Source organism: Solea senegalensis, linkage group LG2 (assembly GCF_019176455.1).
Source record: "Solea senegalensis isolate Sse05_10M linkage group LG2, IFAPA_SoseM_1, whole genome shotgun sequence".
Classification (NCBI taxonomy): domain Eukaryota; kingdom Metazoa; phylum Chordata; class Actinopteri; order Pleuronectiformes; family Soleidae; genus Solea; species Solea senegalensis.
Window position 1 is genome coordinate 25,956,436 of NC_058022.1, and position 24,297 is coordinate 25,980,732.

Consider the following 24,297-nt stretch of genomic DNA (forward strand, 5'->3'; position numbering starts at 1 on the left):
ATGACAAACAGAAGAATTAGCAGTGAATGAATTAGTGTGAACATTTACCCGTGGATACTCTTCTACTTGGCTAAATCACCACATCAGCGACTTAAATTGATGTTTTCACTATTGTGTACATTGCAAAGCTCCCTACAACTTAAGCAGAGCTATTTCTTCCAGGGTGTGTATGTGACAACATTCGTGAGTGTGCAGGACTTTTAGTTAGTAGTTTGAGCATTACCATATGAGAGATCATCAGAATATTGATGAAAGAAAACAAAGACATTAGCCACTCAAGTGACTTATGGACAGGAAATGGACTTTGTGTTTTATTTTTATGTCAAATTTATGTCATTTTTCTGAAGGTTAAATACCATATTGCACGTCCAGAAAAAATATTTAGTGAGAGAAGGGACAATATATATGTTTGTATGCTGTAATCAGCATCACACGTCTCTTTAAACTCAGTCAGTCTGCCTATTTAAAGGATGAAGCATGGACCACAGAAAGCTAAGGGGAGAGTTGTCTCGGGAGATTAGAAAGAGTATTGTAATAATGTATATAATGCAGTCCAGAAATACCACATATTACTCTCATACCCTCAAAAACACAGTAGCAAGTGAGAGAGACCACAGCACCTTTGATACTTATTTATTTGTACCCAAATGTTTAAATGCACTTATTTTAAGTCTATTTGAATAAAAGCGTCTGCTAAATGACATGTATATAATGTAATATAATACTAAACCCGCCCTTGCTTCAAATCGGCCAATGAGAAGCGCTCTGGGGCCCTGAACTTCAGACTCAATGACATTTATGACACTGGAAAGCTTATAATCCTCCCCTGCACAACAGCGCCCTCTGGTGGGGCCCTAATGCAAAGACGCCATTGTAGACAAGCATATGAGACCATTTCCATGCAGTGACTACAGTTGCACTTATTATTCAGATGTTTAAGGTTCACAGGACAGGTGCAAGAAGTCTGTGAGAGTTAGAGGAATCCCTTGATTGCCTCAAAAGTTTATGAAATGAAATATTAAGTTCATGGTACCATCATTTTTGTCCAGGCCAGTTACATTAGTTTGAGCTATTTCTTTCTGATGCTCTTGATCTGAATTTCTTGGTGTTCTTAAAGTAGGAGAGTATTATATATAGTATTATAATAGTGCTCTCATGCTGAATTGTGAACAGAGGTGTGAAGATTACAGTCTTTGATTATCTGTACGCATACAGCAACTATTCAAGTATTTTTGACAAAGAAGTGGCTGAAATTGAGAGCAGAACAGTGGAACAGTTGATTTTAAATCTGATCTGATTGTGATAAACGCCTAAGAAAATAGAGGAAGCACACTAGATTGTGTGTTACTGTTATTGTACTGTAAGTGAATTGTTGTTAAGAGAAATAAAAGAAACACACACATCCACTGTTTGCATGGAGAAATACAGAAGAAATGAGCAGAGACTCAAAGAGCAAGATGAAAACGTTCAAAGAAAGGTGGCACAGGTACAGCTTGGAGATTTGGAAAATAAAAACAAGAGCAAGACTCAAGTTCCAGTGATGCTGTGCCATCACTCAATGGAAAATGTTTATAGTCATAGTTTATTTGATATCAAATGTTAAGAGCAGTTGATGCATACATTTTTTGTAACTCTTATTGCATTATGTATTTTGTTCCCCAGTGCAACCAAATATTTGAAGAAGAAAATGCCACAGAAGTAAAATATTACAGTGGGACGGGCAGTTAAGATACACATTTCAAATACAAAATATTATTTTGTAATTAAATCACAATATAAGTCGGACAAATTCCAAAACAGTGTTATGGTTTTGGCAATGTCAAGTATTTAGGAGTATTAGTTTTTTAAGTTATTTAACACTGCTGACATCTAGTGGCGAAGGAGATATATTACCAAGTTTCATGGCTGTTTAAAGTTGTTAATCCCACTGAATATTAGATGACAAATAAATTAAATACTCAAATTTAAAAAAAAATCTTTATTTACCATACTTTAGTTGGACTGTTTACACTGTGGGAATATATTATTTACCATCAATATCAATCATTAAGCTATTTCAAGGTGGGCATGCAGAGAAGGAGTTACACAAAGCAAGTGTTGCGCAACAGATGCACTTTGTAATTGACGCTTCCTTCCCCTGACTACACACACATCTGTTTATCATCAAGGCCAAGAACTTCAAACTGAACAAATCTCCACCTGCCTGTAGATAAGGTAGCCTCAAACATATCGCTTCATTCCAGCAGATAGCAGATCACAAACGGACGAGCCAAGCAACACTTTGGGTTACATTGTTTATGTCACAGAGATAATGTGCTATTCCTTTACAAGCAATCGTTGCTGAATATGGAATAATGCTGGAGGTTATAATGGAAAACTCAAACAAATCAGTCATCAACTACTTTTGAACCGCAAGCTTAGGCGCTTGACTTGAGAGGACCCAGTCAGTGACACATGATGGCATGTAGGACAGCGGCAGCCAGAAGAACTTGGCATCCCAGCCTGGGGAGTAGCGGGTGCGGGGACGGACAGCGGACACAGCGTGCTCCATGCATTTGACCACCTTCATCAGATCTGCATCAGAAATCTTTGCTACTTTGTCCTCTATTATAGCCAGGGCTATGACAGAAAACAAAGCATTATAAATAAAAAACATTAGGGATGTAACAATATCAAAATCTCACAATACCGTAATCACTGAGCCCCCTCTGTTTATGCTGGACACATCTACAGCATAGAAAACTACAACTTTAAATGTCATCTACACTTGCAGTTTAGACGTGAATCAATTCATTTTGTTTGATGAAAAAAGGTTGACCCTTGCAATTTTGTAATATCTCCTCAGTCATTTCAAGTCCACCCATCTGTGGCAAGTGAGATGTTCTTTGATTGCTCAAGACTGAGTGAAACTTTAGCTTTTGTCTGGTAATAATGTTAAAATATGTCCTTATAGGATGTTCGACTTTGGCTCCAGTGTTTACTAATCCTCTGAAGCTTTAGTGCAGAGGAACTCGCAGATAAGCCTCGGAAACACTGAACATGTCGGTGTGGATGAAGATGGGAAACTTCAGGCAAATAATTAGCTAACAATCTCTCCTCTCTTTAATTTGTGCTGTATATATTTGTCCTTCTACATGACATTACTTGCTGAGTGATATCTGATGTTTTGTCTGTGTTGTATTTATCTTTAGGCAGGGACTGCAGATGTAAATTAGCCCAAGGCTAACTCTGGTGTAATGCATCAAATGATGACATTTATGTTTTTAATTGCACATGGTCCCTTTCAAATCAAATCAAATCAATCAACAGTTACAGTTAACTATAGGTGTATTTTATTGTTATATAGTGGCTGTTTTACAAATGAAAAGATAATGTAAACTTACTGGACTTCAAATAGTCCTGTCCATAGTCGTCTTTGATGTCCTGTGGAAGTTTGTCCCACAGCGTTATGGTATTTTTCTTCAAGATACCAACATCAGTCACGTTTGTTTTGAAGAAGCCAGGCTCAATGCAAAGGACTTTGACACCGAACGGCGACAAACACAACCTAAATAAGACATTACATCCTTTAATGAGCGTGTGTTGTACAATGAAATCGTCTCATAAACATACTGACGAACATTAAGCGATGTGAAATAATGGTTTACCTCAGGGAGTCATTGAAAGCCTCCACACCGTACTTGGAGATGCAGTATGGGCCGCCCGTAGCGCTGATCCTTCCAAACACGCTGGCCACATTGACCACCCTTCCTCTCGCCTTCTTTATAAGCGGAATGACACTCAGGGTCACAGCGATCACCCCATTCAGGTTTACATCCAGCATCATCTTGTACTCATCAATGTTCAGCCAATCACATTGGCCACTGGGAACGGACACACCAGCATTGTTCACCACAGCCCACAGACCTGACATTAAGTCAATAAAATAAACAAATATGAGAGTTCACAGGTAGTATATACAATATGCAATCTCATCATCTTAGATATTGAATACCATAACATTGTGATCTGTGGCAGTTACTCATATTAAGGCATTTCATCAAATATTGTAATATTTATGATAATAAATTAACTATTGATGAAAATTTGACCATATCTGCAGGCGTAAGACGTTGTTTTTTTTAACTCATATTATGTTTTCAAGTGAGAAAAGAACATTCCGAATATGTTACCGCTACAACTTCAGGCGATAGCACGTTTTACAGGGTGTGTTTCTTCAGATTCTTGTTATCGGGCTGCAATGTTATGATAAAATAGAACACCGAGAACCAACATTAAACCTCATTGTTACATTTGAGCGAGAACAAACTGGTTAATATGGGCTACACAGTAACTGGGACTTGGTGATGACCATAGATGGGAGAGCAGGCCTCATCGACACTCACCCCGCTGCCCCACTCTATCCTTGATCATCGCTGCTACTTTCTCAATGCTCTCCTTTGACCGGACATCCAAGTGTGTTGTAATCAAGCTGCTGGAGCAAGACTTCTTCAGATCCTCTTCTCCCTTCTCAGTGAAACACCCGGCAATCACTCTGAAGCCCTTCTTGTCCAGGTGCCGAGCCAGGAGGTTGCCAAAGCCTGAGTCGCAGCCTGTGACGTACACATACTTGTTGCCTTTGTCAGGGACCCGTGCCAACTCCCTAACCCAGCGGTACAGGTAGTAGAGCACCACGAGACCCAGGAAGTACAGGTACATGACTGCAGGGACAAAAGAGGGTCAGGGTGGGAGAAACATCACTGCTTTGGAGCAAAAAGTAAAGACAGATGTGGCAATGCAGTATTGTGCAAAGGCAGAATTTCTAAATATTTACATGCTGTTTTTGAACTCAAAGTCTTTTACTTGTACTTCATGATCATTGTATGCTTTTGCTTTGTCTCTTTTCACTGCTTACTCTAGAAAGACCAAACTATAACTATCACAGAATATGTAGCGTATGTCTCTATGTGTGTACCCCGTCTATCGCCCTATGTCAGCCGAGATTGGCACAGCACACCCCGCGACCCTCCTGTGGAGGATATAGCTGTGGATTACGGATGTATGGATGTATGGTATGAATGTACTAGTTGGACATCAGACCCCAGTTTTATTTTTTCAATCGCTCAATCACGCTTTGGATTTTGTGCGGACTCTTGTTGTGCAGTCTGAGATGAAATAGCTTCAGAAAACCTAAGAAATAGCATTATTGTGAGAGAGATTATATACGTTTGAAAGCGAGTGTGGGATTCTGAAACAAAACACCGCTGCCACTTTAAGTCGTTATTATTGTTGAGTTTCCTGTTTTCCTCCCCCGGTTCCCATTATTTTTTTCTTTTTCTTTTTTTGACTTAAAACTTTACTGACGCGAGCATACGAGATTTACACGCGAACATGACACGCACAGTGTATGTTTAATCGAACAAAAGTGCAGAAAAGCACAGCACCTACCTGCAGCTGTGAAGTCGAGCTCTGGCTGTGTCTCAAAACAGTTAGAACTTTAACCCACAGTCGGAGCCGGAGACTACACCCACAACCGTACGCTGTGAACTTCTGAGAGGAATACCTAACTATGGAAGCCCCCACGTGCCAAGAAATATGCGAATAAATTATGATCGTATTCATAATAATAACGAGTGCATGCAAACATGATGTATAAAAGGAGAATCCTCATATGACCCTGCAAGAACTCATATGTTGATTTAGAAAGTGATTTTTATTTATTTGTATTTTTATTTTTCCAAAAGAGAGGTTTACATTTTATGGCGAAGTATGATAACTGAAGTCTACATTTATTGTTGTATATGTGAAAGCTATATTAAAAACATACAAACAGGGGTTTAAATCCGTTTTCCACATTTGGATTTGGCAAATAGATTAGATTCAACTTTATTATCATTGAATCATACAGAACTTGTACCATTAAATTAGGGTTTAGATCCAACCTGAAGTACAAGTTGTGTCATATACATTTTATAAAATGAAAAGAGGCTTGAAGGAATAAAAGTTGGGAGCTACTGATCTGAAAGCATAATTCGATGTCTTCTGTAATCCTCTATCATATACATATACTGTATACACAGTAGTTCACATAATACACCAGTTAGGCCACTCCCAGCACATAACTCCTGCAGAATCTTACATTTATAAAAAAAGCTAATTAACAATAACAAACAAACAAGATGATGATCTTAATGTGTGCCTGAACATCTTCTCTCTTTAAGTTCAAATTAGGGTCTCATAAAAGTAACACAATGCGCTGTCGGTTATTTCCTTGTGGCAAATGTGTTGAACTCAAGTTTGAAGTTGTTGAACTCAAGTTTGAAGTCGAGAAGCCGGACAGCAGAAATGCTACACAGACTTATCAGGAATGTACCTACAGCGAGGGTGGACTTTTGGACTGGGCCTCTGTGTCATACTGATAACCTCTTCCTGTTTTGTTGAATAGATAAAAACATCGCAGTGACTCTCCGTTTGCTGCTTTATTTGAGAAATAGTTCATGTTCTGTTCATTTATTTTGATATATGAGTCTGAACAGAGACTGAAATTCTTTTTAAAGGCCTTCAAAACAATCCTCTAGGTGTGTACGCACTTAATATTGACCTACCAGAAACAGTATGTGCTAATTGTCAAGATTGTCATTTTCCACTTTTACCACAAGTGCAGACGAGTTGAAGTCCTTCCTGAAGAGTCATATTTTCCAATAGCCATGTTGCAACTGCAAACCACAACCCATGTAAATGATTCAGACAATTGAAGTATACACTGAGCAGAATTAACCTTTCCTTTTCTCCATACATCTCCATTAATCATCATGACAACATGACGACAGTGGGGGACGTCAGGGACGAGAATCTTCGAAATAGTATGTCCCGGACACTCCTCTCTGTTGTTTCCTGACTGCCATTGAACGCAGCAGTCAATGACCCACAGTTCATTTCCATCAGCAAGTAAACCGTTAAAAACAACTTTTTATCACATGCCCAATCCGTCAAAGCGATATGAATTAAAGTTAGTAGGCAACACAGAGGTGTTGGATTAAGGATTAAAAAACACTTTTGCACCCAATATCAACACTTGTTTCCAATTTGCACCTGATCTTCAAACAAAAGATCAGCAAGCATTGTAATTTGTGGTGAAGTTCTAAAAGAGTGAATCAAATTAAATAAGTGTATCTGTGTGTATTTGGAAGGCGAAATGACACTTAAAGATGAGACCAGGGAGTGGAGCAGGAGGAGGGCAATGACCTTGAGTGCAGTGCTTTTGAAATGTCACAACATCTACACTGTGTTTTAAGTACTGATCACACTCCTGGTGCAGAGTGTGTGAATGTATAAATAACACCCTAGCACTTTTCTAGTTTGACGACCACTCACGGCGGCTCTACACTACAGTTTTGCCATTCACCCCTTCACACAGCACATCTGTGTGCAGTGCACTTTCTATAACTCATCTTCCATTTCGAAGCAACATGGGCGTAAGTGTCTTGCCCAAGAACACACTGGCATGTAGACGAGCAGAGCCAGGAATCGAAACCACAACAGAGACAACTTTCTACCACTGAGCTGCTGTCACCCAAGTTGCAGATGTATGGTTTGGTTCACATAACATCAGAAAAAGCTTTTTTATATGAATATTAGGCAAATACCTTGCTTTAACCAGGGGAACAAAGAAGCAAAAACAAAATAAAGGGAAGGACAGCAGAGGAGTCATCTGTTTGTTTCAATCTGCAGATAGTTAGAAGTTCACAACTATAGAAAATGGATATAGTCTTCTGGTTTGAAAAGTTAAGCCCGGGATAGTAGGATGGATGTAGAAGTTATCCACCCAGGGGTGACTCAAATGGCTGCAAAAAGAACTCCATTTAAATGGTCTTATTCTTACTTAATTTAATGTATAAGGTCAGTAAACATTTCCCTGAGGACTTAATACTCTCAGCCATTATTTTTCAATCGAAATTAAAGTCAATTTTGTACATTTAGCTCCCATTTAGAGGAAAATAGACAAAGTATGGCACATCTGAGTGGACAACAGTGTGTTTGGCAGCTGGCATCATCCTATAGGAGCCTGGTTTCAGGTGATATCTGGGAATTTCAGTTTAACCTGTACGCAATCCTTAACCTGTCCGCAATCCTCCAACATAGTTTGGGGAAGTATTTTTCTAAACAGCCCATCTGATCCTCTTTTTAAGAAACTGCCCATTTTTATGACTGATCACGTCAATGTTTCGGGGTTATTATATAAAGCAAACTTCCATTCCTCCTCAGCTCTTCCCAGGTTTTCTCCTCCAGCTGAACACTTTTCCTCTAGATGCCTTCGAAATAACCTCATAACTGCAATTTTGTGGATTTTCTTTTAAGTATTAATGTAGTCTTGGTATATTGCCTGCTGTGTAGTTCAGTGAAAGTGTGTATTTAGGTGGAGGCTTCAAATAAGTTCTTTATGCCTCTCCCTGCACTGTTTGTCATTTGTGTGTATTACATCATGCAAAATATCAGTAGACATGAAAACATTTCAAATAATTTTGCTTCAGAAAACGTGTTCCTGATAAAACATAATTGAGAATGCAGTTTAGTTGTGTGGGTCTAATTTTTAGGAGAACTATAGCCTAAATATTTGCCCTAAGAGAAACAATTAAAAAAATATTTTCAGCACACTGAATTATCAGAACTGCAAACCTAAATAATTCAAAGTAAAGAATCTCTCTCTAGTATACATGATCATATACAGTATGTTACATCATACTCAGCGCCATCAAAGCCTCGTGCAAACGCGTTGCTCACGTTCAGCAGAAACAGTGTGAGGTCTCTGTAGGTGAAATGTTTGCTCCGCTGAGGTTACTGTCCTGTGCGGCAGCATAAACCGACAGGACACTTACCCTCAAACACAACACTCTGACCTCGAGCTCCAGCCAAGCCCAATTCTGTTCAATAAGAGCATGCGAATTCCTGCCAAGGCACACAGTGTTGTTCTGCGTCTGAGTGACAATCTCCAACAACTACAACCACCTGTTGCACTTTGCGGCTTAACTCCAGGATACAGGACTTGTGTGTCTCTCTTGCTGCTGATTTAATCTGATTTCCCTGCTTTCTGCAGAACCCATGATCAGTTTCAGTCAAGGATAAAGACAACAGCTTTCTTGTGTAAGTACATTTTTTGGTTTTTCCATTTTCATTACTTTACCTAACAAAAACCCTAAAACATTATTATTAACCATTATTAACATAATAATAATTCTGCTCCTCATAGATGAGACAACATGCCAACTGGATCAGTCAAACTGCAAAGCATTAAAAAACTGGGACAGGAAAACCACAGCTATGAGATTTCACATGACGGTAATTCCCTATCATCTAAAATTCTCTAATTAATGATATATTATTTGATTAAGATAATATGATCAAGATCTACAGATGTTTATTTAAGTACTTAATGCCTGCACGTTTCATTCTTGCAGAACCAAATGACTCATACATGTAAGTATTACTCATTTGTCAATATTAACAGATTAAATAGAAAAACGGTTTTTCTGGAGGATACTGTAACACTTTTTTTGAGGTGAGGTGGTTTAAGGTTTCTGTTCTCTTTCACGCAGGACAATAACGAAATCTAATAAGGATGAAAAGTGAGTAAAAATAAGGCAATTTAACAACATTCCCCTCATCTTTAAAAAAAAAAAAAAAATGTTTTATTCTATTCCAAACAGAGCTCAGAAAAAAGCAGAACAACCAGCCATCAGGGTCGGCTTCTTTCAGCTGGTAAAACACCTTTTTTCCCCCACAGTGTTTTGGCACCTGGCCTCGCTACTCCAATGCAAGTGTGTGTGTAACACATTATTCTCTCTCCAGTTCCGTTTTGCCTCATGCAAAGATGTGCTGATGATGGTGGTGGGCAGTGTGTGTGCGGTGCTGCACGGCTCGGCCCAGCCCCTCATGCTGCTGGTGTTCGGTCTGCTCACCGACACCTTCATCGAGTATGACATCGAGCTGAACGAGCTGAGCGACGACAGGAAGGAGTGTGTGAACAACACAATCCAGTGGAAGAACTTCACTGCAGTGGTGCTGAACCATTCAGACTGGAGCCTCATGAGCAATTCGACATGGGAGCCCAGGCCGTGTGGGTAAGGGAGTTGTGAAATGCATGAGATTGGGATTTGTTTTCAGCTACAGTGTGAATAAAATGTTACACTAAAGGTCCAGTGTACCAGTAATCTAATGGTGACAGTGCAGATTGTACTCCTCTCATTCTCTGAGAACTACAGAGGCCTTCACATCATTCTTCTTCATTTGCACTGTTGTCAGGAACGTAACAAGGCCTTTATCAAAAGTATACATATATAAAAAAGCTTATTCTAAATCTACAAAAACCCAAAGACTAGATTAGACTCCCTTGATCCTACACCAGGGAACTTTACTTCACTTCACAGAATAATAGAATACAATAACCTAAAGAACAGAAATATAAATGTGAAAGTAAATTGAAAAACGTTGTACAAATTATGTATTTGTACAAACATGCTTTGTTGCACACTGTAATAATAGTAAGATTGTATTTGTTCAGGTTTCTCTGTGTGTGTTTGTCACACAGAGTGTATACTTAATTCACTCTAAGTGTGCTGACTTTCAGGCTTCTAGACATCGAGTATGAAATGACCCAATTTGCCTACTATTATGTTGGAATTGGAGCAGCTGTGTTCGTGCTTGGATACTTTCAGGTTAGTCTTTCACGACAAACACAAACACATCACTCAAACCTTCGCTTTTGAATGGTAATGAATGATCCTGGTTGCAAAATAACTCCCAGTGTAAAGGTTCGAGCCACCTGTCAGTTTTTTGAAACCAGATGTTCACAGCTGTCACCTGCAACTAGAAATGATAGTTACTGTCTTATTTAGGGAAATGTAGAAACTCAGTTCTTTCTGCAACTAGCAAAGTTGCCCTGTTAGCTATTCGATATACTTTTATTTCTATGTTGGAGAACCAGAGGACTGCGTCCACCTCTTAAAATCAGTCTATGCCCAAACCCTATTAACATCGCCATGACCTCATCGCAGTTACTGTGCGTTCTCAGTCACGACAAAGCTGTGAACTCACAGTCCACAGGCTCAGGTGTACATCCCTTGATCCCATGCAGATCTGTGTATAAAAATTTCTTGTACATTGAACAGATCTCACTGTGGGTGACAGCCGCTGCCAAGCAGATCCAGCTCATCAGGAGAATGTACTTCAGTAAAGTGATGAGGATGGAGATTGGCTGGTTTGACTGCACGTCTGTGGGTGAACTCAACACTCGCATGTCAGAGTGAGTGGAGCGACTGACCCCTGCCTCATAATGTCACGTGTGGAGTGTTGGTGTGAGCCGTCTAACAGTGGACTTATCTGCGTTATAGTGATATCAACAAGATCAACGATGCCATCGCGGATCAAGTTGCCATTTTTTTGCAGCGCTTCACCACCTTCGTGTGTGGCTTCTGCATTGGCTTTGTCAAAGGTTGGAAGTTGACTCTTGTCATTGTTGCAGCAAGTCCTCTCATTGGTATTGGAGCTGGTTTTATGGCTCTGGTAAGATTTGCTCTTTTTCTTACCTTCACCTGGCTCCGGATTTCTTCTCCACTAATTGCATCTCTCTGGTTTTTTCTCTGATCCCAGTTTGTGGCTAAGCTGACAGGGATGGAGCTGCAGGCCTACGCTAAAGCTGGAGCTGTGGCTGACGAGGTTCTCTCCTCCATCAGGACCGTGGCTGCTTTCGGTGGGGAGAACAAAGAGGTGCAAAGGTAAAAGATGCAACAGGGGACATGGGGGCCCTACTTTGAACCTTTTCAAGGTCGGTCTTCTGGTTTGAAAAGTGAAGCCCAGGAGGTAGGATGGAAGAAGCAGTTAGCAACTAGTAGTTAGTAACTCTGCTGGATGAAAACAGGAGGCTGTTTGAATGGAAATCTATGTAAAAATGAGCTTCTAATCTCACTTTATAAGGTTGGTAAATGTTCTCAATGAGTATAGTTTCAGCTACGACAGTAATATTTAGGGCAGGTGCAGTATTCACTTTTTCATTATGTCTTATTCATATTCTGTTGGCTCAACCATGCCGTGCGTTGCTCGAAGTCTGTTCCCACTTTTTCAAAGTACACAAGACAAGATACTTTATTGTCATAGTAGTTATAAACGAAGCTATACATTATGCAAAACAAGTAAATTACAGCTATATATATATATACAGTATACACAGTAATGCAAACCGCCTTGTTTTGGTTTAACAGGTATGACAGGAACCTGATATCAGCGCAGCGCTGGGGCATCAGGAAGGGTCTGATTATGGGCTTCTTTACTGGATATATGTGGCTTATCATCTTTTTATGCTATGGACTGGCCTTCTGGTATGGCTCTAGTCTGGTGGTGGATGCTGCCGAGTACACACCAGGAACACTACTGCAGGTATCACACCCACCATAATGAAAAATGACCTGGTGTATACTGTATTCAATGTCTCCTGCAGTGCAATGAAAGAATGAACTTTAAAACCACTTTTTATTCTTACCAGCCAACACAGATTAAAAAAAAAGATTCACAATTAAATGACCTCCTCATTTCAGGTGTTCTTTGGTGTTTTGATTGCGGCAATGAATTTGGGACAGGCCTCCCCTTGTCTGGAGGCATTTGCTTCAGGCCGCGGCGCCGCTACCATCATCTTTGAGACTATTGACAGAGTGAGAAGCACATTGCAAGATTCTCACAAGAACGATCTTGAAATGATATAATAATGATCCTGATCATAAACTGTATATTCACACTGTTTTATTTAAAAAAAAAAACAAAAAAAAAAACACAGGAGCCGGAGATCGACTGTTTATCCGAGGCTGGCTATAAGCTTGACAGAGTCAAAGGAGACATCGAGTTTCACAATGTGACCTTCTACTACCCGTCCAGACCCGAAGTCATGGTACTGGTACTGATGTTGAATTATACTCCTAAAAAAAGAAAGATTAAGAGATATTCAATGTACCTTCTGCAATGTCTCTTGTACTCAGACACTGGATCAGCTCAGTGTTGCAGTAAAAACAGGAGAAACCACAGCCTTTGTTGGTCCAAGTGGAGCTGGGAAGAGTACAGCTGTTCAGCTCATCCAGCGCTTCTATGACCCAAAAGAGGGCATGGTAAGTTTTATCTTCATGTTCCTCGCATAATACACTGTGATTTGTGTCTCTTCCGTTAACTCCCATGACACACTGTAACAGCTACTGCCTTCCTCTTAAGGTTTATTCTAGCGGCTACAAAAATAACATCCCCTCAGGATTTTGGAAGTACATGATAATCTCTTTAATTATTCAGCCAATGGCTCGCTAACAGCCCCATTTTCTCCACTTTTACTGTAATTAGAGGTCTGTCCGCACTTTCCTTCCTTATTCCTTTCATGTTCTTGAGTAGAAAAAGGGCTCATTTAGCACAAGACTAACTATCTAATTTGATGCGTTGTTGGAAAAGAAAAAGACAAAAAAACAGTACTGAAAAGTCATTAAAGGTCAAGAGTGTAACATTTAAGAGGCAATGGCAGAAATTGAATTAGTATTTTCTGTCCTAGCACTTACCCTCCCCCCTCCCCTGCACTCCTTCTGCCCCTGGATTCTGCCATTTACGGGAGCTTGCACAGATGTGCATTTTGCAATAGAAAAAGAAAAGAAGACACGCTCCAACTACGTAAAGCATCGTTGCACTCTGCAGTCTCACTGTTAGACGTCACTAATGTATTCTTATAAACTGGACCTTTCAAAAACATCAACAAGCAATTTCAGTAAAATCAGTTGCTCTCTCTGCCCTCCATCTTAGGTGACTCTGGATGGCCATGACATCAGAGGACTGAACATCCAGTGGCTGCGCTCACTGATCGGCATTGTGGAGCAGGAGCCTGTGCTGTTCGCCACCACCATCGCTGAAAACATACGCTACGGTCGACCAGGCGTCTCTATGGAGGACATCATCACCGCTGCCAAGGAGGCCAACGCCTACAACTTCATCATGGACCTGCCACAGGTGGAGGATCCAGCGGTGTACAACAAACATGAGCAAAAACTATGTTAGGAGCAAATAAGATTGATTTTTTTTTTTTTTTATTTAAAAGAAATTTGACACCTTGGTGGGTGAGGGTGGAGGTCAAATGAGTGGAGGTCAGAAGCAGCGCATTGCCATCGCTCGAGCGCTGGTCAGGAATCCTCGCATCCTGCTGCTGGACATGGCGACCTCTGCCCTTGACAATGAGAGTGAGGCTATAGTTCAAGAGGCTCTGGATAAAGTAAGTGTGAGGTCTAATCTGGTCTAATTTAATAAGAATAATCGGTTGGTCAGTTAGTCGGTCAGTCTAAATGAATGGTACCAATGGTAAATGGTGTGCATTTATATAGCCCTTTGATGACCACTCAAAGCTGCTGTACACGTTTTGCGATTCACCGCTTCACACACATTCACTCACACATTCTTAAAACACATCTACTGTATGAGCAGCGCATTCTCTTTCAAAACCATTCACACGATGCCGACACAGCCGTCAGGAGCAACATGGGGTTAAGTGTCTTGCTCAAAGACACATCGGTAGACGAGCAGAGTCGGGAATCAAACCCACAACTTTTCAGTTGAAAGACAACTCACTCAACCATTGAGGCCAGTGATGGTGTCCCTTTCAAAGTCTTATAAAGCTATCAGGGTGAATTGTCTTGGTTCTAAGCGTAAAATACTACACTGCTATAAATCTGAGTTTGCCATAGGTTCGCCTGGGTCGCACCACCATCTCCATCGCTCACCGACTGTCCACCATAAAGAACGCTGACGTGATCGTTGGGTTTGAGCATGGACGCGCGGTGGAGAAGGGCAAGCACAATGAGCTGCTGGAGAGGAAGGGAGTCTACTTCACGCTCGTTACCCTGCAGAGTCAAGGAGACAAGGCCCTGAACGAGAAGGCTCGACAAAGTGGGTCCAACTGAGGGGGGGGACAATGTCTCCACAAAAAAACAACAACATGCAGACATCATCATGCACTGAAACTGTCTCTTTTTCATTAGTGGCTGAAAAAGAAGAAGAGCCAGAGAGGCTGAATATATCCAGAGCAGGAAGCTACCGTGCTAGTTTGAGGTAGAACACAAACACATTCCCCCACCTCCCGACCTTCATTACTTGCTCATTTGCCTACTTGTGCATAATATTCATTTACCTGCTTGTGACTGAGCATCTAAATGGGATCATTACAGTAGTCATTCTGTGGCTGAAATTGACTTGTGTCATTGTAGAAACCAGTGCTTTCATTTTCTTAATTGCCTACTTCCATTTATTTTGACACTCAGAGCATTTAGTCTACTCTATCATCCACAGCCACTTACAAAATATGCAGCAGCAAATGCGCTATTACACCTAGTGCCAAAAAAAAAATGAACACCAACACCATCAGCAGCAACAGCAGCAGCAGCAGTGACAATATCGTACTGTGTTTTTCAGATCCTCAATCCGCCAGCGCTCCAGGTCCCAGCTGTCCAACCTGATCCCAGAGTCTTCAGTTCCCATCGTTGGAGAGCTTGGCCCCAGAGCCTACTCTGTCTCACAGGCAGATAAGGTATGTGAGTATGTGTACGCATTTGCATGCAATTTTCTGTGTGGGTAGTTGAAGCATGGAGTGAAACATCTGTTCTCAGAGAATATACAAGGTTAATATTTTTTTGCCATATATGCCAGCTCATATGTTTCTAAAAATCTCAGAATGTCCCAGAGGAGGAGGAGGAGGAGGAAATTATAGAACCTGCTCCGGTTTCCAGGATCCTGAAGTACAACTTACCTGAGTGGCCCTATATGCTTTTTGGATCCATTGGTGCTGCAATAAATGGAGGAGTCAACCCTGTCTACTCTCTACTCTTCAGTCAAATCTTGGCCGTAAAGTTCTAGTTGTTTTTTTTCTTCTTCTAAAGATTAAGATACTATTTGTAGAAACTGACGATTAATTTAGTGTCGGTATTTATGGAACATGCTACAGTTTCCAGAAACTACATTTCTTATGTTTTGTCTTTTTAAAACTGTACAGTTATTATACAACACATGCTACCTATTTCGTGTAGCAAAATACGTGTAATTTTAATAAATGCAGTGATAAACTTTATAAAAGAAACTGCACAGATACAAAAACATGTTAAGTGTAAGTCACTTAGAGCCTCTTTTTGAATCTGGCAAGTGTTCTTCAAATTGACAGGAACAACATGAAAGAGACTAAATTGTAGTATTTTCTATTATTTCTAGTTCTATTATTTATTATTAATTATTACTTACTGACATAGAGGTGTTTTTAGTTTAATAAAGTGTCCTGAATGATGCACTGTGTTCAGAGATTTGCAAAAGAAATGTGATTTAGAATGATATTTGAATGAGACCAATGGAATTAGGTGGAGTTTCAGTATGGAACAATGTTCCTGTTGATACATGAGTGTCAAGCTTTAAAAAAAACCAAACATTGTGCATGTGTGTGTCTGTGTAGACGTTCTCAGTAACCGACCCTGTGGCTCAGAGGAAGGAGATTGACAGCATCTGCTTGTTCTTCGTCATGGTCGGTGTGGTCTCTTTCTTCACCCAGATGCTGCAGGTAGAGTAGCAGCAGGTCGTGTTCAAGGTTGTGGAATGAATCCCATTTCCCTCCATCAAGGGTGTGTCTTGTCTCTAGGGTTACGCCTTCTCCAAATCCGGCGAGCTGCTGACCCGCAGGCTGCGGCGGCTCGGCTTCCATGCCATGCTGGGCCAAGAGATCGGCTGGTTTGATGATCACAGGAACAGCCCCGGAGCACTGACCACACGTCTGGCTACTGATGCCTCACAGGTTCAAGGGGTGAGTTACAGCCTCTGTATGAAAAAACCCAACAAGTATAATAAGATTATATGCATGTATAGGCCTCTGTTTTTATAGTATGATTTCAGAGGGACTTCAAAAATTGGTTTAGTTTCTTTTTTTGGCATTGGTTTTTGAAAGGATTTTATTATTATTTCATTATATGCAGGCTCACTTTCTACAATCAACTTAAAATAGTCATTCATTTTCAAGAGTCCATTTGTAAAAACGGACGGTGAGACACCAAATTGTAAAAAATGGTGGACTCCTTCGATCAAACGCATTCACAAGTACATCAGGGAGCATCGCCTTCACATAACGGATTTCTGTAACTCTCTCCATTCTCCAACAACTGTTTTTCTACAAAAGTCAGGGAGCCACAGAAGCAGAGAGTGAGGTTGTGACACTGCCATTACACCTGGAATTGTTTCATTATTTGCTGTGTTCTTGCACAAAAGACTCAATGTGGTTCATTCCTGCGAAACAATCTGCACATTGTACGATCTCCTTTCCCATTTGTTGCCCTCCCAGGCCACAGGCTCGCAGATTGGCATGATCGTCAACTCTATAACCAACATCGGCGTGGCCATTCTGATGTCCTTCTTCTTCAGCTGGAAGCTCACAATGCTCATCCTCTGCTTCCTGCCATTTATTGCTCTGTCTGGAGGCTTCCAGGCGCGTATGCTCACCGGCTTTGCAAAGCAGGACAAGCAGGCTATGGAAGCAGCTGGACAGGTCAGATATCGTTTGATTTTTTTTGCACTACTTCCTGTTTCTGGCATATCATTGTGATGGTGGAAGCTGTTATCACAGTAACCCTGCAAAACCCTAGGTGGAAGGTGATGTCCTTGACACTTACTCTTCTCTTAACGGCAGATAAGAAAGATCTTTGCACCAGTCTCTCCTTTATCTTTCACTCTACAGCGGAGCTTAGATCTAAGTCCCAGAGCATTTTATTAGGGTTATTATATAATTTAGTGAAATCTTGCAATTTAGTGCGTTAGCACACAGAGCTGTCAGGTTGATTTCCTATTGGGGCCACAGTGATAGAAAAAATGACTTAACAAACCTCAGGACAATACAGTCAGGAGTGAGCCAGGAAGATAAAGTATTCAAAAGTCCTTTAACTGTGAACTACTTTAATTAGCTTAGTGTGATAAACCCCACCCATCCACATTAATTGTATTAGATGAACATAAAATGATCCCTATGGCAAGGATTGGTTTACTGTGGCAGCCATTAAATAGGTTACAGATAAGCAGAGCAAATAGTTTATCCATATCTTATCCTTCTTCACACATTAAAAACACCCTTTAATCTGGTATCAGAATTTCACAGCAGCTCCCCCCGTTACAGATTTCTGGTGAGGCTTTGAACAACATCCGTACCATCGCAGGTCTGGGGAAGGAGAGGAATTTTGTGGACATGTACGAGTCCCAACTCGACGCTCCCTTCCAAGCCGCCTTAAAGAAAGCAAACGTGTATGGCGCCTGCTACGGTTTCGCCCAGTGTGTCGTCTTCTTGACCAATGCCGCCTCTTATAGGTTTGGCGGTTACTTGGTGCGACAGGAGGGGCTTCATTTCAGCCTGGTGTTCAGGTGAGTGAGGAAGGGTAAGACACTGACCTGCATTTGTAAATCTATTGCAGGTAAAAGTGGTCACAATTCAGTCGTCATGTGGCCGTTAAGAAAGAAAAGTTGCCATCAGCAGATCAAAAATGTGGAGAAAAACTTCGATATGCGGACTGACCCCCTGGTTTCTTTGTGGCAGAGTGATCTCGGCAATCGTCACCAGTGGCACCGCCCTCGGAAGAGCCTCCTCCTACACCCCAGATTATGCCAAGGCCAAGATTTCAGCTGCACGTTTCTTCCAGCTGCTGGACCGCGTGCCTCGAATCAGCGTCTACAGTGACAGGGGAGAGAAATGGGTATGAAGGCACATGTTAATCTATATGTTATTGTATGTGCAATACCATCACGCTCATATGTAAAGTAAGAGTGTTAGAGTCTAATCCTACCTGTTATGAACAGAAGGTGGCACCCTAACACAAATCTACAGCAACCTCTGAGCTCTCTTTCTCCTCCCTTCTCCTCCTCCTTCTCCTCCTCCTCCATCCAGGATAACTTCCAAGGGAACATTGAGTTTATTGACTGCAAGTTCACTTACCCCACCAGGCCAGACATCCAGGTCCTGAATGGCCTGAATGTGTCGGTGAAGCCTGGTCAAACGTTGGCCTTTGTGGGCAGCAGTGGCTGTGGGAAGAGCACCAGCGTGCAGCTGCTGGAGAGGTTTTATGATCCTGACCATGGCAGAGTGGTGAGGATGAATATTCTAAACGTTTTCACAGTTTAATACTACAAATGGTACATTCTTGAAGTCATTTCTCTTGTTTGACAGCTGTTTTTAATGAACAAATTATGGTTTTCATGTCATTCATTTAGGAAATACAGCGCTGATACAGATCTAATTATCATATTTTTTAATCTATTTGTCTAAACTTTTATTTTTGGAGGCATTAAAGTCAGTTGTCATCAGGAATAAATAAAAACAAGTGTCTAAAGCTTGAATAATGAGAATAGCAACAGAAAATCTGTGTTGCTAATTGGAAATGTGGGATTTGAAAACATTGGCTTTCAGGAGGAAGTATTAGTCTGATTTAACCTTTATGATTGAACCTTTAATCCCAACAATAACCAAAGTGAATGAAAGGATATGCCAACAGCTTGTTGCTTGTAAGATGCTTAAAATCTTTAGTTTATGCTGTCTAAAGAATAAAGCTAAAGAAGAAATTGCCTTCTTTACCTTGTTAACCCCTCGCACCATGGATTTTACACCAAGGCAGACAAGAGTTGCAGTTCCCCTGCTGACATTTCCGCTGACTTTGTGATCTATTTAAAAATTGGGATACTACTCAGGATGGAGTCATGCATTTGTGCCAGCAAGGGACCCCTGCCAAATTCAGATGGCCTTAATTGAGTTGGAAGTGGTTTGGAAACACTCATACTGATTCTCTGTCAGATTTAAAAAAGACAGCATCACCTCTGCGTATTTAGAAGAGAAATTACAGCTGATAGGGTAGTATGATACCTCATTAAGCGTATTCTATTTCAAATCTTTGTTATTATATTGCTTTCTACTCATGGGAAAATCATTACCTTCCTGCAGCTGATCGATGGCCATGACTCAACCCGTGTCAATGTGCCCTTCCTGCGTTCCAAGATTGGCATTGTGTCCCAGGAGCCCATCCTGTTTGACTGCAGCATCGCGGAGAACATCAAGTACGGCGACAACTCCCGAGAAATCGGCATGAACGACGTCATCTCTGCCGCCAAGAAAGCTCAACTCCACGACTTTGTTATGGCGCTTCCTGAGGTACTGCGAGAACATCACGGACCTGCGGTTATTGTGGTGCGGAAAAAGAGGCAGAACACGTGAGGTGTACCTCAACAACGTGTCGAAAACAAACAGGGGACAGGTGGACACTTAGTAAAGGCAAACAAGTGGGGGGCAGCACGCAAACAAAGGCTGATAAGAACAAGGCCAGTGGCAGTGTGGCTGGTGCACACACACACTTTGGATAATAATGTGGGAATGAGGAGTGTGTGCAGACCTTCAGTGAATCTTATCTCTAGGATTCCTCCTACATATCTCAAAAGGTCCCTAACGTCCCTAACGTCCCTGTGAAAATGCTTTCTGTGTTCTGAAAACAAAGTGACAGCCCCCTGTGACATTATCCACCACTGAACTTGTGTTTTAAAACCTTGAATGTAGTATTTTGGCCAGCAAAGTAACCATATTTAGATGAGTGAGCCATTACATCCATCCAATCATTTTCTGTCACTTTGAGGGTCACAGTGGGCTGGAGTCAATCCCAGCTGGGCAAAAGGCAGGATACACCCTGGACAGACAAACAGCCATTCCCTCTCATATTCACAGCTACTGGCTATTTAGAGTGTCCAATTAACCTAATCCCCAGTTAAGCATGTTGTTTGTAGTGTACTCTGCGTAATCATCCACAAGACTTTAAATGGGGCCATCGTTTTAGAAAATGGTCATCATGTTGTATTGAAGAAGAACAGAAACTAGTGAGCTGGTTACTCCCCCTGCACCAAAGTCCAAAGAGAAAACGAATGAAAAATGCATTATAGTGCACAGGAGGAGATCTACTACTGTATCCATCATGAAATAAAAATATGTTATATGTTATACAAGCTAAAAACTGTTTTTGGTGTGGTAGAGTAAGTGGTCACAGATAAAACTTTGAACATATTCTGAAGTGTATAAATGGCTTTTTTTATGTTTTTATGTTATGCTGGCAACTATTTAACAACTCAACTCCAGTCAAGTGCACTCTTGACCTAGATATCGGTTGTTGACGCTAGATCATTATACTGATATGGTCTGTAGCAATAACACATTTAATAGAAGTTTTTTGTCTCCACCTTTTAGAAATATGACACCAATGTTGGCGCTCAGGGTTCACAGTTGTCTCGTGGTCAGAAGCAGCGCATCGCCATCGCCAGGGCGATCATCCGTGACCCCAAGATCCTGCTCCTGGATGAGGCCACGTCTGCGCTGGACACTGAAAGTGAAAAGGTGTGCGTCAATACGCTTCAAATCACTTCAAATCACAGCGCAGCGCAGATGACTGATATTCTCGGGGCAGAGAGAGCAAAGAGAGGAGCGAGCTAATTATTATTATCATTCACATCATTATCTTTCATCATCTCTGTTATTATCCCCAGCAGCTCACAGTTCATGCCAATCTTCCAGTAGAGCCTCTTAAAGATGAATGGGGTCTGTGGGCCTATGCAGTAGCAGCTCCTACTCAAATGGTTGAACCTGCTGTGGAGCAAAGAGACATCTGAAGCACAATGATCCACTAGAACATTCTAATGATAGTAATCAGCGTATGATTGTGAAATTGCTATAATTGTGGGGGAAAACACTTGATGGCTGCAGCCTGTTTGCTTGCCTGTGATCACTGCTCCCTTTTATGTCCATTTCAGATCGTGCAAGAAGCTCTAGACAAAGCCAGAGAGGGTCGGACATGCATCGTCATTGCCCACCGCCTGTCTACCATTCAGAACTCTAACACCATCGCAGTCATGTCCAGGGGCCTGTTAGTAGAGAAAGGAGCGCACGACCAGCTCATGGCGCTGAACGGAGCCTATCATAAGCTTGTGACCACGGGAGCGCCAATCAGCTAACTGCTCGGGGAAACGAGATCTAATGAGGAGCAAGGCAATGGAGACTAATGCGAGGGGCACTGTTTCAACAGAAGCCAAACGTTTGCTTTAAAGGTCCAGTGTGTAAGAATGTGCGCCATCTAATGGTGAGCCTGCAGATTGTAACAGACGTGGAGGACTTCTCCGCTCAGCCGCCTCTTTCACAAGCACATCACGAACTATGGTGGCCTTCGCAAACCAGAAAGGATGTTAACACTATTTCACAACTCTCTCCACTGCTCCACTCTGTCGGCCATTTTCTCCTTCTTTGTCAGGCTGATGTAGAAACATGGTGGAACAAGGTGGCTGCCTCCGTAATGCAAGGCCTTATTCTAATGTACATAGTATACATTTATACAAACACGCTTACTGTACAGTAAGTGTATTTTATTCGATTTATGCCAATAATCTCTCCTAAGAGACACAACATATTACTACACTACACCACAATAGTATTCATTATATAGTGTATTAATTTGATATTTTCAATAGTTATTTGGTATAATTGCATACAATCTGCATTTTCCTTAATTCTGTCTGTTTATTGTGTGTTTGTATGCTGCCCAATTTACACCAAAACACTACAATTTACTGTTTTTTTATAAAGAGATAATATTAATGTTGAGAAGAATTCATCCAGCCCATTGGTGGTTGAGGAAAATAGTTGCCCACCCCTGCACTGGACCTTTAGATGATATTCCTGTTCACACTAACAGTATTTATTATGTCTGTGATGAAGAGAGGGGTTTGGGGAGTCACACACATGACTTTGAGGATGTTCTAACTCATCAATTATTTTTGGATCTTGCAGTGGTATAACAAACATCACACAAGTCCACTAAGACCTTTTTTTGGTGGGTAATTTGTTTGACACACAGGAATTATGTCACGAAAGTGGGAGACTAACTGCAGATGTGGGTTTTGACACAGAGTCATATTGTTCCAGTATTTGAAACTTAAGTCAATGCAAACAAATCTTTATATTCTACTTACTTTTACTAATTAATGGCTGATGAAATGGCTTTCATCTTTCTTTATTTCAATTTTAATTTAATAACTATGTGTTTTGTGTAAACATCAATGTAAAAGCCTATCGTTAAATTAATGATAGCCTGCAATTTTATTTCATGCACTGTAACAGACGTTATATCTGCTTTTGGGAGAATAAAGATTTGTAAAGTAAGTAAAGTAAATTTTTAGGAAAAAAGTATTATTATCATTATTACTATATTGACTTCTGCAGCAAGACTATGCATGGCAGCAAAAGAAAAAGCTAATTTAAAAGACTCTTTTTAATATAATTTAAACTTGGGACATTGGGTAACGCTATGGGATGAGTAAATAAGATACTCAGTATGGATAGAGGCAAATGTAAAATCTCATACAATCGAAAAATTGTATATATATATTACATGTTTCACTATGTTCACACTGTAAAAATTAAAATTAAATTCAGAAACAGCATTTTAGCCAGGTCATATTGAGGGTTGTGTATTTCTTTTTTCATAGGAGAATTATGTCTTAAAAATAGCTTGAAATGGCACAAATGTGTTGTTAACAGCTCCATATACTACAAGGATGCCATCAACATGCACACACACACACAGAAACACAAACACACACAACATACACACCGAATTACTGTATATGTGTGTATTCAAATACACAAATGCATAGCTTTTAATACACTGATCAGCAGGTAAGTGGTTCTAATGTTGTGGCTGATGACTGGGATGTAGCATTCTGAAAACCACTTTCGATTGTTTGTAATTCTGCAGTGTGGTTACAGGAATATAACGCATAGATCTACTGTATACAGTATCCTGTTTCTTGCCAGGTTAGCTTAGTGTCACTTTGGCACAGAAATAGAGGATGAGGTAGCCTTTCTGCAGGTAATTTAATGGAACATGTTGATACATACGTACATGATGTGGATTAAATGAACAATGTTTTCTTAGTTTAATTGCAGTAGAAGTAGTAAAAGTAGAAGTGAACTAATAGCTATTTTCATTATGGATTCATTTGTTTGTTTTAAATAATCAAATCATTTGGGCTTGAGTGTCAGTAAAAAGACCGCGGATCAGAAAATAATGAATAAAATGATCAATATAGTTCCAAAGATCTAAAATGAACACAAAAAAGTGGTTACTTGGTCATCTTGGGGTCCTACATTGAACTATAACAAATAACTCATTCATTTAACATGATGGAACTTGACATTATGAAGAAATTCTAAAAGTCTAAAGC

At 40.6% G+C, this 24,297-nt stretch overlaps 2 protein-coding genes across 3 annotated transcripts; one reads left to right on the forward strand and one right to left on the reverse strand.

Annotated features, from left to right (window-relative positions):
* Nucleotides 1-1,563: 1,563 nt before the first annotated feature.
* dhrs9 (dehydrogenase/reductase (SDR family) member 9) lies at nucleotides 1,564-5,532 on the reverse strand. The gene is made up of 5 exons (XM_044019029.1): nucleotides 5,428-5,532; nucleotides 4,386-4,700; nucleotides 3,648-3,906; nucleotides 3,384-3,547; nucleotides 1,564-2,619 (listed from the first exon to the last, which is right to left on the reverse strand). Exons 2-5 carry the CDS (start codon nucleotides 4,696-4,698, stop codon nucleotides 2,399-2,401), a joined length of 957 nt encoding a protein of 318 aa, XP_043874964.1. The 5' UTR covers nucleotides 4,699-4,700; nucleotides 5,428-5,532; the 3' UTR covers nucleotides 1,564-2,398.
* A 3,287-nt stretch (nucleotides 5,533-8,819) lies between these two features.
* LOC122765010 (bile salt export pump-like) lies at nucleotides 8,820-23,528 on the forward strand. Of its 2 annotated transcripts, none has more exons than XM_044019027.1 (29): nucleotides 8,820-9,120; nucleotides 9,227-9,315; nucleotides 9,435-9,453; nucleotides 9,573-9,602; nucleotides 9,684-9,735; nucleotides 9,826-10,097; nucleotides 10,604-10,691; nucleotides 11,145-11,278; nucleotides 11,367-11,538; nucleotides 11,626-11,750; nucleotides 12,234-12,408; nucleotides 12,567-12,680; nucleotides 12,803-12,913; nucleotides 13,002-13,127; nucleotides 13,798-14,001; nucleotides 14,090-14,260; nucleotides 14,730-14,931; nucleotides 15,024-15,093; nucleotides 15,454-15,568; nucleotides 15,712-15,882; nucleotides 16,478-16,582; nucleotides 16,661-16,822; nucleotides 17,354-17,557; nucleotides 18,179-18,420; nucleotides 18,593-18,749; nucleotides 18,941-19,138; nucleotides 19,988-20,194; nucleotides 21,272-21,418; nucleotides 21,832-23,528. In XM_044019027.1, the coding sequence occupies exons 2-29, from the start codon at nucleotides 9,237-9,239 to the stop codon at nucleotides 22,030-22,032; spliced, it is 4,053 nt and encodes a 1,350-aa protein (XP_043874962.1). In that variant the 5' UTR covers nucleotides 8,820-9,120; nucleotides 9,227-9,236; the 3' UTR covers nucleotides 22,033-23,528. The 2 variants fall into 2 exon arrangements, with proteins under 2 accessions (XP_043874962.1, XP_043874963.1); XM_044019028.1 differs by having other exon boundaries at nucleotides 12,363-12,408.
* Nucleotides 23,529-24,297: the final 769 nt, after the last annotated feature.

Coding starts and splice junctions, on each gene's coding strand:
- dhrs9 (XM_044019029.1), bottom strand. CDS start 4,698: ATGTACCTGTACTTCCTGGGTCTCGTGGTGCTCTACTACCTGTACCGC. Junction 3,907..4,385: donor GGATAGAGTGGGGCAGCGGG/GTGAGTGTCGAT, acceptor ACTTAATGTCAG/GTCTGTGGGCTGTGGTGAAC. Junction 3,548..3,647: donor GCTTTCAATGACTCCCTGAG/GTAAACCATTAT, acceptor TGTCTTATTTAG/GTTGTGTTTGTCGCCGTTCG.
- LOC122765010 (XM_044019027.1), top strand. CDS start 9,237: ATGCCAACTGGATCAGTCAAACTGCAAAGCATTAAAAAACTGGGACAG. Junction 16,583..16,660: donor TCTTCACCCAGATGCTGCAG/GTAGAGTAGCAG, acceptor TCTTGTCTCTAG/GGTTACGCCTTCTCCAAATC. Junction 18,421..18,592: donor CATTTCAGCCTGGTGTTCAG/GTGAGTGAGGAA, acceptor TCTTTGTGGCAG/AGTGATCTCGGCAATCGTCA.